This window comes from Heliangelus exortis, chromosome 10 (assembly GCF_036169615.1).
Source record: "Heliangelus exortis chromosome 10, bHelExo1.hap1, whole genome shotgun sequence".
Classification (NCBI taxonomy): Eukaryota; Metazoa; Chordata; class Aves; order Apodiformes; family Trochilidae; genus Heliangelus; species Heliangelus exortis.
The window spans coordinates 20,766,765-20,785,205 of record NC_092431.1 but is presented as its reverse complement, the minus strand read 5'-3'; the positions used below and the strand labels follow the sequence as shown (position 1 = coordinate 20,785,205).

General features: G+C 40.4%; 1 protein-coding gene and 1 long non-coding RNA gene across 5 annotated transcripts in view; one reads left to right on the top strand and one right to left on the bottom strand.

Moving 5' to 3' along the window:
• Window positions 1-115: 115 nt before the first annotated feature.
• The window catches only part of JADE1 (jade family PHD finger 1), a 109,374-nt gene continuing 91,048 nt past the window's right edge, over window positions 116-18,441 (top strand). For 3 of the 4 annotated variants that reach the window (XM_071753851.1, XM_071753858.1, XM_071753841.1), the window contains exons 1-4: window positions 174-672; window positions 6,820-6,970; window positions 7,339-7,439; window positions 18,135-18,221. Coding sequence is in view for 3 of the 4 variants with exons in the window: in XM_071753858.1 (XP_071609959.1) it covers window positions 18,149-18,221 (73 nt within the window). In the remaining variant the exon portion in view is untranslated. Of the gene's footprint in view, window positions 673-6,819; window positions 6,971-7,338; window positions 7,440-18,134; window positions 18,222-18,441 lie in introns of all 4 variants that reach the window. The other variant, XM_071753842.1, reaches the window with a different exon arrangement.
• LOC139800590 (uncharacterized) lies at window positions 8,744-13,436 on the bottom strand. The gene is made up of 2 exons (XR_011727816.1): window positions 12,906-13,436; window positions 8,744-9,044 (listed from the first exon to the last, which is right to left on the bottom strand). It is a non-coding gene; the product is annotated as an uncharacterized lncRNA (long non-coding RNA).

Sequence of the window (18,441 nt, the reverse complement as noted above, 5' to 3'; positions counted from 1 at the left end):
CCCGCCCCCTCCCCTCTCCCCTCATTGGCGGAGGCGCCGGCGGAGGCCCCGCCCCCGGCGGCCGCGTGCCCGGCGGGGCGAATCCGCTGCGGACGCGCCCCGGGACCCAACCGCCCCGCCGCTCGCGAGAGGCGCCGCTCGCACCGCGCCTGCGCAGCGCCGCGTGCCGCGCCTCGCGGGCGGGTGGCGTTGGCGGGAGCGTGAGGGGAGCGGGTGGGCTCGCGCGGCGTCTCCTCCCCTCCCTTCCCCTCCCTCACTCCCCTCAGCCGCCGCCTCGCTTCTCCTCAGGGGGTGAGCGGGAACCGCCGCTCCGCCGGCCCGGGAGGAGGCAGAGCGGGGAGGGAAGGGAAGGAGAGGCGGCGGCTGGCAGGCTGTGAGGGCGGTGGGGCTGTGCTCTAGGTCGGCGCGGTGGGTTGTAGGTCGTGGCTGCCTCGGCTGCCGGGGAAAATGGGGTCGAAGGGCGGCGGTGTTTGGCCGCCGTGGTGCCCGGAGAGCGAGCGCCCTTTCGGCCGCCGCTGAGGGAGCGACACGTCTGTCCCCAGCTGTGGTGCTGAGGGGGCTCTGCTGACAGCTTGAGTGTAGGCGAGCGGGGCCCTGAGGTGACGCAGCAGCCAGGCTCGGAGGGAAACCCTAGAGGTAGTTCCAGAGAATGCTCGGTGCACTTCACTTAGGGTAAATATACACTTTTTTTTTTTTCTGTCAGAAAACGAAATGATTATTGGATTTCCTCCTTGTGCTGTGAAAAGTAGCACATGGGTGGCTTTAGTATGTGTCGTGAAGTACAACCCATGCCTGGGAGCGAGTGCTCAGTCATATGTGGAGGAAAACTTAAAGCTTATGTTATTTTCAAGGGAAGATTGGGTATGTATAGATCATCTCAGTAGGACAACACTTAACCTGCAGAGAAGATAAAGACCTGGGCAGGATTTAGCACTTGTGTTCCTCTCACCTTGTGAATGTGTTCCCAAGCAAGAGAGCTGTTTCCACAGATGGCACTGAAGAGCCAATCCACCAACCTCTGACGGGGCCTTGGGAATGTAAGCCAGGCTCTGCCACCCTCCCTGCTGCTGGACTCCATGATGCAAGGGGTACTTTGGACTTGAGAAACATTGTTCTTCCACGTAACTGTGGTGGCTGAAGCATCCCTACCTAATGACATCAGCCTTGGGAAATAATTTGGTTACATAACTCGGTCACGAAAGCTGGAAAACTCGGCATGTTTTTCACTAAGGCTGGAAGTGCAGGCAACTCGACCCTGCAGACAATAACCTTAGTGATAATGTAGATAAAGCTCTGTGTTTTCAACACCCAGTATAATGACTGGGTGTTTAATCTGCCCTCTGAGCCAGTTCACTAATCACTACCTCCATGAGGAAGCATGAGGAAATTTTTGCCAGATGTGCAATTAAAATACTACTACTGTTCCTCTTTACCAAGCAGGCTCTATTTAAAATTTGTATAAACAAACTGTTAAGAAAGACCTTTTATCTCAGCAAGTCACAGCTTGATTGTGGTTAGCAATAGTTTTTATCACAGATTCGTAATAGGTTTGAATTGGTTGGCCACAGCTACAGTGCAGGTCAGAAGAAGATGAAGCTGTACTCTTGCCTGTGGATTTCCATCCCTCATGAGTTTAATTCAGGTTTTCCACAACATTTTACTATGTTCTCTTAACTTCCTATGTATTTTAAAGACATGTTCAGAAAACGAAAACAAACGGTAAGGGATATGGAGTACTTTTAACTGGTTTCCTATTATGATCTTATCTCTAAATAGATGCAGACTGGCTAGTTTATTCTAGATGTTTCTGTGAAAGCACATGGCTTTCCATTGCATGGATGTGGAGTTCCTGTAAGGTTTTTTTTCAGAAATGAGCGTGGCTACTGCCAGCTGTCAGAGATCCTGATCAGTGACTGGGGAGCCCAGATGTTGCTAATGGATATAATTGTCAGTGTCAATGGAGTAATTAAAGCAATATGATTAGAGGAATGAAAGACAAATTGGGCCTTCTGAATTACCTGTGGAAACAACCCTCAGAATTTTCAGAATTCTGAAATTAGTGTGAAGTTCATTCATTAATTCAGATTTGATCTGAGGAGCAAAGTAGTAATGGTTATCATAGACTCCCATGGAGAGCTTAGTGAGCCCTGAAAAGCATATATCAAAGAATATATTAATACAGAATATTGTCGAGTTTCTAATTACGTAAGTTATAGTTTCTGCTGGTTTTGAGTAATTTAATTTTACAGGGGTTTTTACGTAACAAAATGTGGAGAATATCTAGAAAGTGAGTAATTGATCACTATATACATAACGTAATCTCATATATTCCTACTTGTTTGTCCTGTAGTTCTTGGAGATAAACAGCCCATAAATTTCATAGCAGTCTCTCTGCCGTATCTGAGGTGATTTGTTATAGCAACAAGGGAAAAACAGTACTATCTTTTGAAGTTATTTGGTGTTCCATGTTCAATATTTTTCTACACCAGTATAAATTTTCATGGTCAGAATAGAACCTTCCATGTTGTAATGTGTCAGATACACTATGACTGACTGTTGTCCTAAGAATTTCACAAGCAGATCACCTGCTTTGTTTGCTTCACATATGAAATAGTTCTTTAATATTTTATTGTTGGGTTGTTTCTTTTTAGAGAGAGGCAGGTAGGATACCTTGGGATGACTTTTCCCTTAGGAGGTGAATGCCTCACCTCAAGAGTTGGGTTTTTCACTTTTCAAACAGTGCTCATTTCAGTCCCTTGAAAGAAGACTGAACTCAGTGAAAAATGCAATGAAAGCACAATTTTACAGATTGAGCTCTGATCCAAGCCATTATCATGGCTGAAGTTTATTTTCCATTGATTTTGAACCAGAAGAAGCATTTCTTGTCACACAAAGACAGGCTATGTTCGGGATGGATTAGGTGGTGAACTGTGTGTGAAGGAATGTCAGGATGTCTCAGTAAATTTGGAGTAACAGAGCAATCAATCACCTCTATTGATTTTGGATATTTTTAGACCCAGATTAATGTATGGGATGCACTGAGCTTTTTGTTTTAGAAGATACAGCTTGGAAGTGCTTACTGTTGAGATCAGTGCAATGAGGTCAAAGTCTTGTTTCAAAATAGTATCTGCTTAACATTCCACAATACATGGTTATTTCATATTTATCTTAAGTGGTTTACGTAGACCTATCTAAGACTTTTTTGGTATTGTGTCACAGTCTTTTAATGAAGGGATGTTGAATGCTTATTATTCAGAAATTTCTTTGAAAAATGTGAAAATATAGTATGAATGGACATTCAGCAAAACCCATATCACCCCATTTTGCTGGTTTTGGCTCGGATAGTTCATATTCTTCATAGTTAAGTTGTTGTTGGTATGAGGCTTGAACTTTCATTGGTAAGAAGTCAACTGTTACTTCATAGTCTTTGTAAATAGTGTGATATCTGAAGTGCCTGGCCATACTGTTGCAGAAATAGATTAAGTTAATCTCTAAAAAAGCAGTTTGATTTTGTCCATCTGTTATCAAGTTGCTTTGTCTGGTTGGGTGCTTCTCTGGAAAGTCTGGGACCAGTAGAAATCTGTGGTCACCACTCAAGTGCTGTCCTGAGGAGTAACTGGTGCTGCCTTGCTACAGAGGCAGGGGTGGGCTTGCTGCAACTGGAGCTCAGTGTGCATGCATAATGGTGATTTCAGAACTGCAATTATTAGGCTGTAGTGAAACAGCAGAGAAAAGAACCCAGGCAGCTCTGTGGGCATCACCATTTGTAAGGAGGGTAGATTTCCAGTATAAATGGGGCACATTCCTACATAAGTAACTGTTTTCCTATTCAACTGTAGGTGTTTCTAGAACAAACAGCCCATGCTCAGGCCTGTGGTTAGGTTATATCACTTCAGTGTGTTGCAAACATATCTTCAGAACGTGTGGACAGTATATGAGAGCCCCAGAGGAATATTCTGTAGCAGGTGTCCATAAAGGAACACAAGACAAAAATACCAAATTATACAGCCTATAGAGTCTAGCAAGTAGTAGAGGCAGAGTGAAGCAAGGAGACTGGGAATAAGACTGGGAAATTTACTGCTTGTACACTGCAGTTCCTGAGCTCAGGGGTGTTATTTCTTGCCTCAGCACTATAGATAATGAAATAATGTATTTAAAATGTAGAATTAAAGTCAGAAAATAATTTGAATTCCTCAGTGCAGCTGGAAATACTTTTAGTAGTTCTTGATATACAAGTTTGACCTTTTACGTACTGGGCACAATGGTACTGTGTGTGTTTTACTGCAACGTTGGCAAATGAAGTGCTTAAGTAAACAGATGATGTTTATCTGTGCAGTGATATAGTTAAATCTCATTAGGTCAATGAGAGCTTTTCCAGTGGCTTAAATTTCATTAATTTAATATTAGTAGCCTTGATTTGGTTTTAAAAAGAGCTGGGTTAGCTTGAATGTTTCTCTGTTTGCTCCATAGGAAACACCATGAACATAGACACTTTTCATTTAGTTTTAAAACTCATACACTGATTTAGTCCAATTTCAGTTGATGCTTTTTTTTTTCTTCATCTTTTCTGTATATTTTTGTATTTCCCCCTCTCTGTCATGGGATTATCTGTGTAAAATCGTGTTGTGTTTGCAAGTACATTTTGTTCTGTAGCATGATATCACTTACATTAAAAATTCCTGTGGTTATTTCCTTGATTCATCACATCATCTGCTGGCTTGTCCACAGGTGTGTAGCTCAGCTGCTGTTCTCTTTGTATTAGTGTTGGTACACAACTCTGCAAGCTGTTGATGGCAAACAGAAGTAGGCCACTCCTGTCATTACACACACACAGCTAAACACACACACACAGAGCTTTGGGTTAATTTCAGAAATGGTCTATTCTAGAATTTCATAAAGGAATTCGCAGGTGCCCCTCGCTGGACCAAAGTGAAGGAACCAATGTTTAAAAGCTAAAATACATCCTTTAGCCATATCTGCTCCAGTGTTGGTTTTTTGTAAAGGGCAATAAGCAGATTATGTAGTTTATTGCCTCCTTTCTATCCCAAAGTCCACATCATTAGTGAGGGGGCCAAATGGTAAATAAACAGCCAAGTGTAAATGTGTCATAGTGGTGGCTTACTGATTTACAAGAGGCACGTATGACTGATCACACAATTATCTGCCTTTTTTTTTAGTGGCCTGCTGTAATCTGTAGAACTTTGTCATTCCCACATAATGGGAAAAGGATAAAGTGAAGTCATAGTTTAGGCTACTGATAATAGATATTGGACAAAATGTGTCAGGGTTCAAAGTCACCAAAAGCCAGTCTGACCCAGTAGGTTTGTTTGTTTGTTTTTTAATCTGAGGGGGCAGTTGTGAAAACTGTGAACACACACGCAGCTCCTGTTCTTTGGCAAACATTCATAGTGAGGTGTAAACTGAAGGCTGAATCTAAGTGGGAAATCCTCGTTGCAGAGAAGCAATATGATATGATAATTTAAAAATGAATTTATTGGGATTGGAAACTGGAGGGGCATTAGGTAGAAACATCTTGGAGACAGTCAGAGAGGAGGGTTGTATTCAATACAAGTAAGGATTTGGGAACCTTCCAGTTAACATTTGTGTCCAGTGCATTTTTGCAGGAGTAGCCCTTAGAGACTAAACTTTTTCTCCAAGAGTAACAGCAACCATGTACTTGTAGTAATTTGTGCTGAATCAGGGATACCAGCAGGCAGCACAAGGTGTACATAAGTTCAGACACAGCATAAAGCTTGTGCAGCAATATTTCCTGTTAAAAATAAAGAGTAGCCTCTTTTCTCTGTTCCAGTGCTGTTAGTAGCTGCAAAGAGGTGAAAAATAGCACAAAAATTGCACACTCCAGAGGTGCAGATATACTGCCAGTCCAGCATCTTTTTTACAGAGGGGTTTTACAGTCTCATTTACCATGGATAAGTTTATTTCTAGTTAGACCACAAAGGTACAAAATAATGCATGCCAGTGTTAGGAAAGAGACATTCATGCTGTTTGGAGATCCTGTTTGGAGAACCATTATAGCAGAGTAGGCTCACTTCACACAAGTATCTGTCAGGGAGATTTCAAACAAACCTGTAGTCTTTATTTGTACTCATAATAAAGTAATTAAAGATCAATTAATGCGCAGGAAGAATGAAGCAATATAGGGCTGTGGTTCTGCATTAAATAAAATCTGTGCATGCTGGATTTCTGGCAGTAAAAATTTGATCTATACTGGCATGAACACATGACTGCATTTTTATCAAATCAGCCAGAGCATATGTTAAAGTGTTTATTCAGATTTTATGCCAGCTTTCTGTCAGTTGAGGAGGATGAATTATGCCTGATCCAACATAAAGTTAAAGTGGTACAAACAGACAATATCTCATCAGGTAGTAGCTCTCCTAGGACAAAATTATTTCTTCAAGCTACTCTCTGTCTCACAGAATGGGAGCCTACCACTCTAATATGCTGTAAACTCTATGTAGTCCTTAGACAAATCTTTTTCAAGTCAGAGCATGTCTCTATCTGATTAGCTGGAAGCAGACTGACAATTTTTTCCTCAGAGGGAAAGAAAGGGAAAGTCACAAATTGAAATTATGTATTACACCTTAGGCAAATACAGAAATGTTTCAGAAAATGATTTGTATAGAAATCTCAAGTGTACTGATGTATAAATGTAAATAATGAGATGGGAAAAGTGAGTCATAATGATAAGTAGGAACATAATTCTTGAAATTATGGGGTTAGGTTTGGGCCCATGTGATGGAAGAAAAAGGTTTTGATTTTGTGCTTTCCACCATGTTTCTTCTTTTACATATGCAGCTGCTCTGTCATATTATGGATCCTTGGCATTTCATTCTGAAGATGAATTGCCATGACACTAGTTACTTGAGGTGAAGATGGTAAACAAGAACATTACAGTGTGAACCAGATGATTTTTGAGATTTCCTATGTCTAAGGGCAAAATCCATTGGTAAGTCTATGTGGGGTTTATGAACTTTGATATAAAATTGGCTGAGATTATATAAGATTTTACTGGGATTTTGTTAATTGCCATTTAAATTCCATTAGAATTGATTCATTTACTTGTCACTGCAGTTCTGTCTGTGGCCAGGGATTGTAACCAACTGCAATCCAACATTCAATGGCAGTGCCACTTAAAGTTCAGGCAACCCTGGCTACTCATTTCTGCACCTGCACTGCAGTGTTTACTAGACTGGCACAGCAGGTTTTTTTGTTGCATAATGGACTGTTCCATGGAACTGATTTAGCTGAAGAATAGTACAAATGATGAAAGCTGGCACTGCCACTGAATTTTTTTTTTTCCTCCAAACTATGTAGCGTATGAAAACAAATGGAGCTGGGAACTAACAGCAGACATGGCAAAAGGGTAGAGTAATGTGGCATAAACTGAAAGAAGAGTAATTCCTGACAAACTTAAGGTAAGAGCATACCTAATACCTCTGTTCCAGGGAATAAGGAAGGGTAGAAAAAGGTGTTGTGAAATAGATGCAGTCATAAATATCCAGAAATACCTGTCAAAAGTAGGGCATGTGCTGGGGGCTGTAAGTCAGCTTCATTCTGGTATGACTACATCTATACCAATTGTGCTGGTGGAACACTGTTAATAAAAAGGTTCTAATTGGCAGATTTATATTAATAATACTTTTACGGGTGCAAGACCTGTAAAAATTGGTATCAACAAATAGCATGCCCATGCAATATAAACACTGCACACCCCAAATTCAGCAGTAATTCCTAATATGCAGGTCTTATTGAAGAGGTTGTAGAGCTATAATTCTGTTAAGCCAGCACTTTGGGAGACTGCAGAATTTCCTTTTTAGAAGCTGGAGAACTGTTCCATCCCTCTGATGCATTTTGGTGAACTTTCCAAAACCATTCTCAGCACAGTTGAAGCATCTTTAGCATTCTTCTGCTACTATTTCTTTTACCCCTGCCATCTCTTAAAAGCTTGTGTTTGTTCTGATTGGGACCAGATTGTACTGAGAGGTTGGTATTTTCAGGACAGTTTCCTGTGGAGAAATAACCTAGGCTCTTGGCAGCCTCCCACACTATTCAATTCATACAAAGCACTCCCATCATTTACTCCAGACACAGGCTGGGGCACATGACCATTCTGATGTAATTTGTACTAGCTGTGCTATTTTAACTGCTGTCACAGTACATGGTATGCAAATACTTAGATGTTTACAAGAAATGAACTTGAAACATGCTTTGGGGTTGAGTTGTGCAAAAAGCAATGCTTCATAAAAGCTTATCAATAGAAAACACTTCCAAGAGAAGGTTGATTAAACGTGCTAAGTTAAGCTCTGATGGTGCATAGCAGGTTGCTACATATGCAGAGACTTAATCCTAAATGTGATTTGTGTATTTGATTTCCCCCTGCAAGAGAAACAGCAGCCATCCTACGTGTGATTACAGAGCACCTGGGGGGACTGAATGAGTCCAGCTGCTGAGCAGCAGACATTACAGAGGCATTCTCTTGGATAGGTTTTTTGGGATGCTCAGAGACTTGGGAGTGGCCACAAATCCTAAAGCAAATGAACTGCTGGGGACTACTGAGTATGGTTGGCCCAGATACCATGGAGAGGGTCCAACCTGTTTGAATGATAGGGCCTGTTAATTTGTGGTAAATGAGGTAGGAATGACAGGGATGTGAAAAAAGGGTGTATTTGATTTCTCTTGCTGTAATTTTTTATAAAAAAATGCCAACGTGTGAAATACCTTTAACTTCTAAAATCATAATTTATTTCATCTTATACTGTTCCTTCATTATAACACTCATGTAACTGTACCTACACAGGGAATTTTTTTATATTCCCTCAACTACGGTGCACACAATTTCCACACATCTAAAAACAAAAAACCTGCTTTTTTTGAAGTCACAATGGTTGAATTAAATGCCAACATGCTAGTTTACAGCCAGGTTTTTTTTTCTGTGTATGCACAGCCTAGGAGTCAGCATTTGGCTCTAGCTCTCCGCTGGGCTTCCCACAAGTGCTGTGCTGAGGTCCTAAGTCTTCTTGCTGTATGGAAGAGGCACAAGTACAGGAAAGACAAAAATTCAAACCTTTGGGGGAACTTGTGAATGAAGCTGAGTCACAGACAGGCTTCATGAAAGATGATATTAGGCCTCTGATGTTAGGGGAGGACACAGGGTATAAAATCACCAGCCAGGGCAACACAGAGTTAGTTTTGCCAAGCCTTCTGGTTCCAACAGGCAGAGATGACTTTGTGCTGTGCTTTGGACATGCTCTTAGCATAGCTCTACTGAGGAGCATCTTCTGCTTTTGTTGGTCAGCAAGGTCAGGGTTTGCGTGTGTTTCAGTGGAAGCCAAATTTTGTATGTTTTACTTTTATTTTCCCTGATGCTGGTGATTTGCAGTTGAGTACTAAGAAGACTACTGCTTCTCTAATCCCCACTCTGCTCCCAGAAGGGCAGACAAATGTCCTCACAAACACTGAGAAAGGATTATTGGTGTCTCAGTTTATTGCAGTACAACAGGTCATGGATTGTAGCCATGGAACTGGGCAGTACATGTGCAGGTATGCAGTGCACATGCAGGTATGCAGTGCCAAAACAGACACAGTGCAGGGATTGTTCCATGCACACTTTTCCTAACAGCAGCCTGTTCTAAGGCATTACCAGGACCCACCTGAACTGCCAGTTCCTTGCTCCTTGCACCCTTTCAGCTGTGCCAACACAGATGTTTATGTGTGTCTTTAGGAACTGAATCATGAAGCTAATTCAGGTTAAACTCCCTAAGAAAGTCTTTTTTTTTGTTGTTTTTTTTTTTTGCACACTTTTTCTTTAATACCTGTTCAATCCTTTGGGCCCAGTCAGCAGTGATGCCTTGCAGACAGCTGTGTCATATGGCTGTCAAGAGAACAGGAGAGGCAGGAAGCAAGGAAAAGTTGTTTGGAGTACCACAAGTCACTATTGCTGCCAAAGGCAATGCATCTTCAAACTTCCAGCTTTGTGGTGTTGCTTAGATTCCAGTCTCTGTCTTACAGTCAACCCCAGCAATGCTGACACATCCATGAGTATGCTCACAGTAGTTTGCTCAGCAGTAGTGGTAAGCTTAAGGTTAAATTAAAAGAATGTAGCTGCCAATGCTGCACTATGGCTAACCACTGACTTGAGATAAACCATCTTTCAACATCTGTCAATTCTCATGCTTTACATGGTTCACTAGAAAACAGTTTCCAGAGTGGCACTGAGTGAGATGCAGTTTTACCACACGTTTAATCCAGAGTAACAACAGGCAGTGAGTAGAAAGAGCCAATTCTACTCTTCCTTCAAACTTAAGTACATGAAGTGCTTGCATCTCTTCTCTTGCACCAGATCAAATGGCTGTGCTATGCCAGAAGAGTCAATTCCCTTTGAAAATGTGATGGATGATGACTAACACATTTTTGTGGGATCACTGGTCTGAGTTGAAGGAACTGGGGAAAGCAGAAGTGATGAGCTAATCCTTTGGTGAGGATATGGCTGCTGAAAGACTTAGAAAGGGATCTCTCATAACCTGGTGAGTGGTTAAAAGGGGTTCCTCACTCTTTGCAAACCCAGCACGATGAATTTGCACAGCAGCTCTCCCTGGACTTGTGGAATAGGATCTGAATTAACAGTGTATTTTAAACCAAAGTTCTCATTTAATTTTTTACATTAATTTTAGTCTGCCACTGATGTCACACAAGTGTACAGCAGGAACCATTTGACTGAAATCACAGAAACTGCTGTGTCCCTTGTGAGGTAATTTCTACCTGTGTAAAATACATATGAAATGTTACTAGATCAAGTCAGCATTTTAGACCCACTTGACACTCATTTTGCAGCGATGTAAATTACTGCAATATGAGGCATCAGTGAATAAAATTACACTTGAATAAAAGTCTTGTGTCAGAATCTAAACCCATGTAAGTGGTTTGTACTGTTGTTTTAATGGAACGTTGCAAAATTGAAAAATGATTAGTAGTCCTGCCAGTGCTTTAGCATTTAAAAGGTCCTATTTTCCATTTCCCCATAGTCTCTTTATGCTACTCCATTAGTTTAAAAATGCCATAAAGAGAGCACATTTAGCCACTTGGGAATATTTTCATTTCTGTGTTGCTCTTGCCTTTGGCATAGAAGGTATGTTAGGTTGTGGCTGAGGAGAAAGGGTCACGGCTGGCCTGCCTTTCTGTTCCAGCTATTCTTGGTTGCTGGAACAGCTCCTAGGAGCCCCAGGCTGCCAATTGTACTAAAACTGCTGGTAAGCCTTAAGACTATTCAAGGAGTAATTAGCTACCAAATGTGGGTAATTGTGACAGAGTCTAGCTAATACTGCTTGTGTCTGAACAGACTAATTAAAGGCTGCACACATGAGAAGAAGAGACAAAAAGCCTCTTCCTTTAAGGAAAAGAACTATTAAAAGAGACAATATGATCTAATATTAAAAGTAGTTCTGTTCCTTCTAGTAGGATCCTTGCAGTTTTTGATAACGAAACTTGGAAAACGAAGCAGAAGTAGAGTTTTAAAATTAAATACTTTCACCATGGAACCTTTATACTCTGCTTTTGATTTTATCAAGGGCATTTTATATTTTTTACATAATGGTTGTTCAGTGCAAGAATATTTAAAAATTATCCTTGCCTATGAAAAAGCAGGTGTTCTATTTCTGCTGTCAGACATTTCTAATTTAAAGAAGCCCAGTTGGAGATATGTCATCACAGGTACAGAAGTTCTGTTTCTCCCTTTTTACAAAACAAGATGGGAAGGAGGAATAATCTTCTGGTCTGACAAGCCTACAGTCCTCCATGCATCAGTACAACTGCCATACTTTGTACTTTCTCTCTTTTGCTGCTCCTATAATCAGTTGTGATTAGTTCCATTCCATCCCATTTATGTAATGTGTGTCTTCAGTGGTACTTAGATATTTGCTAATATAATCATAAAGCCTTACAGCTCAGCTCGATTTTCTGTGCCTCTTGCTGTGCTGCAGGAAATAAGAACATTTCTTAACTTCAGGAGTCCCGTATATAGCAGATTATTTCTCCTGCTTTCTCTAGCCTAAAGCAGATCACAATTAGAAGAGAACAGCCAGAATGAGACCCCCACAAAACCACCAGATTCAGAATAAACCAGCTCCTTTTATTTTCTCCTGCTCAGCTAAAACATTATTTTAGAATAAAACACACTTCCAGGTGTTCTAAGATGCACAGTGCCCTGGCAAGGGAAGAGCAGAAATCTACAGCCCCTGATGGAGGAGGAGCCAGGACAGCTACTTTCCATGACTCTGCAAACTCAGATTGCCTTAAGCTGCTTGTGAACCCACAGTTTGCAGTCTTTAGGTATTTTTAGGGAAAAGCATTTTTCTATTTTTAGATTGAGTCACATTGCCACTCCAGTTTATCTAAGTAGTGCTGCTACACAATACTGCGATATTTTAAAACTCCTTAGTTCAAGAACAATATATTATGAAAATTATTACAGCACACTGCTCCATTCTGTTAGTCCTGTGAGTTTTCTAACTGATGCTAGATCACTCTTCCCATGGTTTTCAGAGCCACTATTAGCTCTGAGCTCATACAGAGGGTTTGAGTAATGGATAAAGAAAATGTCTTCTAGTATGTGAAGTAAGTGTGCATATTGGTACATACCAGTGCTTACTGGTACATGACATTAATAACCTGCATTGTTCTGCCCACCCATTTTGAAGGAATCCATTCCCTCATTGGGGCTGGATTAGGTGTCTAATGAGGGTGGATTTGTGGCATGAAATCTGCACACAAGCAAGCAGTGCCTGAGTCACTTTTTGGAGTGAGAAGCACACTGTGTAACATGCTTTCACATCTCAGTTTTCATTTCCATAAGTTCAAATAAAGAACAAATTCATAAAAAGCCTTGCCTCATTATAAAACAGGGAGGATCAAAGGCACAGGAAGCTGGGGCACAGGATGAGGTGTCTTAAAGCACTGAAGGCAAGCAAGGCAGGGGCAGGGGTACCTCTGCATCAAGACTTGGTTCATTGGATGTGCCCATAAACTGAACTGGTCAGCTCTGGATGCACATTTGCTGCTGGGGAGAGGAGTCTCTTATCAACTGGCTTTGGAATTTGATTATATATAAATAAAAGCAGGTGTTCTCCAGGATAGAAGGTTTATCAATGTTTTAATCTGCTGTTCAGGAGTTGCAAATTAATTTCTTTTTTTCAGATTCCTTCCTTCTTCATATTTGCATGGGTATTTGCTTTCAACTCCGTGTGGTGCCAGAAATAAAACTGAATTGAGTGGAAATAACTTACAGAACACAGGAAAATACATACTGATAGTCTTTGTGCCTTAATAAAGCTAATCTGAAATAAACACTGAAATGTCAGGAGATAAGAAATACCTATCAGCTTGAGTAAATGCAAGCACTTTGGATATGCAGAGAATAATTTGGCAGGAGGTTTAGATATTCTGAACCTTGGGACTGAGCAATGTGAGCACTGCAATCTTGTTACTTCTTCAGAACACACACTTGCCCCCAGAGAAATCAAAGCCAATATTCTCAGTTCTAAGGATATGCTACTAAAGTTTTTTTCTGTGTGTTAAAAGCAAGTACACGATGTTAATTAAGTGAGGGGAATTCATACTGAATGTCAGATGTCACCCACACTTGCAGGATTGCAAGCTGTGCTTAGCCTGTGCTGCGACATAATACACAGGGTGGGATTGCACAGAACAGGTGGGAATCCACAGGCCTCAGACAAACCAGGCAGTCTGGGCAATGGTTTTTCTGAGATTTGTCATTTGGCTGTAATAGGACAGATTTGCTGTTACACCTTCAGGTGTGTAATAACAGGAACAGATTGGTTGCTAGTTTGAATGATTTCAGTACTGCATCCAAAGCAAATAAAGCAATTTACCATACAATCTGTGAGTGAAAAGATTCAGAGTTTTGCATCAGTTTTGTTATTTGTGCAACTAAACGCCTAACAGAGCTTTAATTAAAGCCAACATTATAAGTATAGATATTTAGTTTGTATTTCCTAATTAGAGTAGATTGAAAAGTTTGACATAGTGGTAGAATAATGAGATTACCCTGCAATTATTTGGTTTTAGAGCTTTAGATAAACATTCTGTTTGTAGGAGTAAACTGTTTCATATTCAATGGTTCATCTAGAATAATTAATTAGTTAGATGTTCTGTCTAAAGGAGGACCACTCCCACACTGAGAACACATCTTTAAGAAGCTTGAATTGTAGCATGTAATTTAGAAGCACTTGAGAAATCTAATTCATGTGAGCCAGTCCACCATTATATATCCAGTACCATATGTGTGCCTGAGGCTTGAGAGACCATTCGTGTAGATGATTCACTTGATTTGCTTATGTAGGTGGGCAGATGAGTGGTACCTGTAATTCCATAGGCTCTGTCTGCCTTGCCTCCTGTAATGGTAGGATGCTGCCCCACCCAGCTTACTGTCCTGGCTTGGAGCTGCCTAGTCTGGAAGGAGGGCTGTGAGCTAATCCCTGTATGGAGGAAGATTCCTAATGCAGCAGCTTAGCAAAGGCTTCCTAAACCAGCACTGGTATGAGGAGATTGCTGTTTGGTTGGTCTGGTGTGATTAAAAGCAGACCAACACCTAGTTTCCAGAACAAGGTCAGGAAATTAAAGGAGGTCAGAACAAGCCAAGAATAGCAAGTCCTGCTCAGGGGCTTTGCAGGGGGAAGCATTCTTGGCTGAGTTTTGATGTTTTCCAGGAGGATTTCAGCAGACAGATGCACACCTGTGACATGACACTGGATGTAGTGCAGAGAAGAGGCAGGGGGTCTCATTGCCTAGTGAGAGGTACAGGAGAACCTGACTTGTCACAATTTTGCTTTCAGGCAATGATACCTATCAGACAGTGCCTAGGGTTGCCTGCCCCATTCTTAGCCTCTGACTCAGTCATTCAATATTCTTGTAGCCTGACTTCATTCCTGCAAGATCACTGTCTTGGTAATTGTCAGAGAGATGGGGAGGGAGAGGGAGGGAGAAGGGCCTGCAGTCTGCAGTGCCAACTGCAGGGCTTCTGTGCCAGATGGTATTCCACCATCTGAGGTCAGGACAGCATATGGCATTCCAGAGTCCTGGCATGCCAGAGACACATTGCCTACATTCCCAGCCAGTGTCCAGTGATGGGCACCATGGTTATTGTAGTTGTTAAAGGTGTCACTCCATCCTGTTCCCTGCCCTCTGTGATCATCACAGACAATTAATTAATGGATATCAGCTTCTGACTTAGAATGGTGTTAAAGTACATGAATAAATGTGTCTGGTAAGTTATACAATTGTGGAAGTTTGTTTGTTTGGGAGTCTATCTCAGGCTTTGTTTGCTTTTCCAAAAAAAGAATTTTATAAACTGTGGTAGAAAGCAGCAAAATAAAATACTGGTGACATCCAGAGTGATTTCTCTGCAAGTGTCATTTTATCCACGGAGCTGCTGTTGCATGCAGTTAAGAAATGATTTGAGATGGGGAAGTGGTTGTTAGCTGAAAAGTGTCTGTAATCTCCTTTCATGTTTTGTTCCAGAAGAGCTCTGAAAGCACTGGGCAGTAGCACTGCATCTGACCCACCCTTCCTTCCCCACTGAAATGTTTTTCTAACCTGTATCTCACTGATCCTGGCTGGAAGAGGTGCTCAGTGAGACTGCCCCATGCCATCAGATAGTCAAAGGACATTCACTCACTATGTGACCAGCAGAGGACAAAGACAAAAGAAATTCAGGCATCCAGATTAACCTCAACCACAGTTAGTTTTGGTGCATTCTAAATTGTTTGGGATGGAATAGGGTGATGGCAGGAAGATAAAATTATAAAACCATGCCATAGTTGTTCCTGCTGCCCACAGACTGAGATGATAGGTTTGGGGAGTTTTATGCAACAGCTCCTCTTTCTCCTAGGTGCAAACATGTATACTTTGATTCCCCAGCTTCACATAGTTCTCCCCACAGGAACCCTATTTACCTGAATTTTTTTTCAAGTGAATTTACTGAGTTTTCCTGCTACAGTTGGTCCCTGCTGCTTCTCTTGGCTGCACAACAGCAGAACACAGGGTATGGAATCACACATGTATTCTATACACTGAAATGGTAGTTGGTCTAAAAAAGTGCGTTTTAAAATTATAATAATATGTAATAGATTTTATTATAATTAAATGCAATGCACTTAGAAATATTTGCAACACCCAGCTGTAATAAAAAAGGAAATAAAATTTTTATATTTGTGGATATTCCTTAATGCAGGGCTTGTTTTACACTTACTATGCAAAGTGATTGAAACTTTCATATGATTCTTAGTTCAAAAAAAGATGGAGCATTTGAAAGCAGCATATGTTTTTTAAATTAAGCAGAGCTTTAAATAACTGTGATTTGCTTCTGTTTGCAGACTGAGCTATCAGAAAAACCTAACTTATATTCAGTACAATTTCTGGTGCTTTTACCCTAAAACTCTAATTCTGACTAATGACATTAGGAACTACCTGCATGTTGTCCTGCAAACAGATTTTCTCATCACTCTGTCCAAGTTCTGCAGCTGTTTTTTTCTGAAACTAACTGTGTCTAAAAATAGGGATCGATTAAACAGATACTAAAATCCCTCCTTGCACCTTGCTTTTTAGGCTGAGGCTTTTCCTACAGAAAACTTCCTTGACTGCCCAGCTGCTCACCTAATTCTGCATCTTTTCTACAATTAAAAAATAGTCACTGGCTCTATCAGTCCATCCAGTGGCTGCATGTGGGAACTGCATATTCTAGAGGCTAAATTTTGTGCTATTTTGCTTTTTAGTAATGTAGTTAATATTATTACTGGAAATAAACATGAACCAAAACATGTAATTGGAATACTCTCAGCCTTTGCTGCTAAGTAGATCTGTATTTGTAAAAGTACCTTTTGAATAATACTGCAAATTGTTTTGTTATGGCTGTAACAGGAATATGAAAAAAACTGATTATTATTTATTAGTATTTAAATTAATTACCTACTAGAATGAGGAACAGAAACCTGCTGGGTGAAAAGCTTTAGCTTATTTTCATTCTGAAACTGAGACAACTAAGGTGATTGTGATTACAAGCTCTTGTGAGAGTTGTTCTCGTAGATCTCAGCATGCTTTTATTTCTGCTGTAGATAACCTGGATGAAATGATATCATTTGATGATTAAATATATTTTGTTAAATGTTATAAGGAACTACAAAAAGTAATTAAAAGAAAAAACCAAAAACGTAAAGAGTATAAGAACTGAACAGTGTGTTCCAGAAGTCACATTAAGAATTTATACACAGACTATTTAAAGAAAATTCTGCTTAATTCCAGTATTGAGTCTTGATAGGTCATCAGAGCAGCTCAGGCTAGCTGATTGTTTGAGAATCCACAATTAGATGTAGCATTTCCCCTGTGGTGACAGCAATTTGAGCCTCAGCTCAGCTTTGAGCCCTGCTTCTAACATCCCTTCCATTATTGCTACCAGTGCTGGAGTTGCAACTGTGCAGAATATCAATGTGATACTTTTACCAGTTAGAAAAAGTCCATTTGCTAAAAGCCTTTTAGTTCCCTATTCTTGACGAAAACAAGCTCCTAAAATCTTCACTATCATTACTTGCTTTATTGTTCCCATTAAAGTAAATGTATCTTTAATTTTGCCTTCTTCAGTGAATACATTATAATACAGTGTACAATTACATGATAGCCTATTATTTGCCTAGGGGTGCCCTGCTTCAGTTAGTGCATGGGTTGGGAAGGCATAAGGAGAGAATGACATCTGTAACACCAGCTTAAATCTAGATTTCCTCAGTTCTCTAGTGCTTTGAGTTTTAATTTACATAAATAAATTTTAACCTGAAAAGTTTCAGAAGTGTGTCTAAGATATTGCCATGGTAAGTACTTTGTACATGTCAAAATAATCATAGAGAAACTATTGCATACTGTGCTACAACAGTTGTTTTTATAGTCCTTTTGAGGTTTTTATACATTTCAGATGTTTGTTTATTTTCAGCCTAGAAGTGCCACTACTGAGGCTGCCGTGGTTGTAAATTCTTGCAGTTTCTCTCCAACAAGATGCCTGTTTTTATTAATACTATCTATAGCTAAAATATTTCATTTCTTTCTTGCTGCAGTGATTGCTATAAAAATGAGCATGTCAGAATTTTGTGGATACAATGGGACTCAAATCTCCTGCTCTGCTACAGAGAATCTGCTTTCAGGTATGAGGTTTTTGTGTTGTTTGTTTGATTTTTTTTAAAGTAGGGCCACACAAAATGAGTTCCTAGTTCCTTATACTTGAGTACACTCCAGACCTGAAAACACAGTCCTATATTTAGGCTCCATGGGACTTTAAATTAGACTTAAGTGATCTGCAAAGGAACACAATTGAAATACTTTTTTTAGGAATATTATGAACTAAAAAAGGATGGCAGGAAGCAT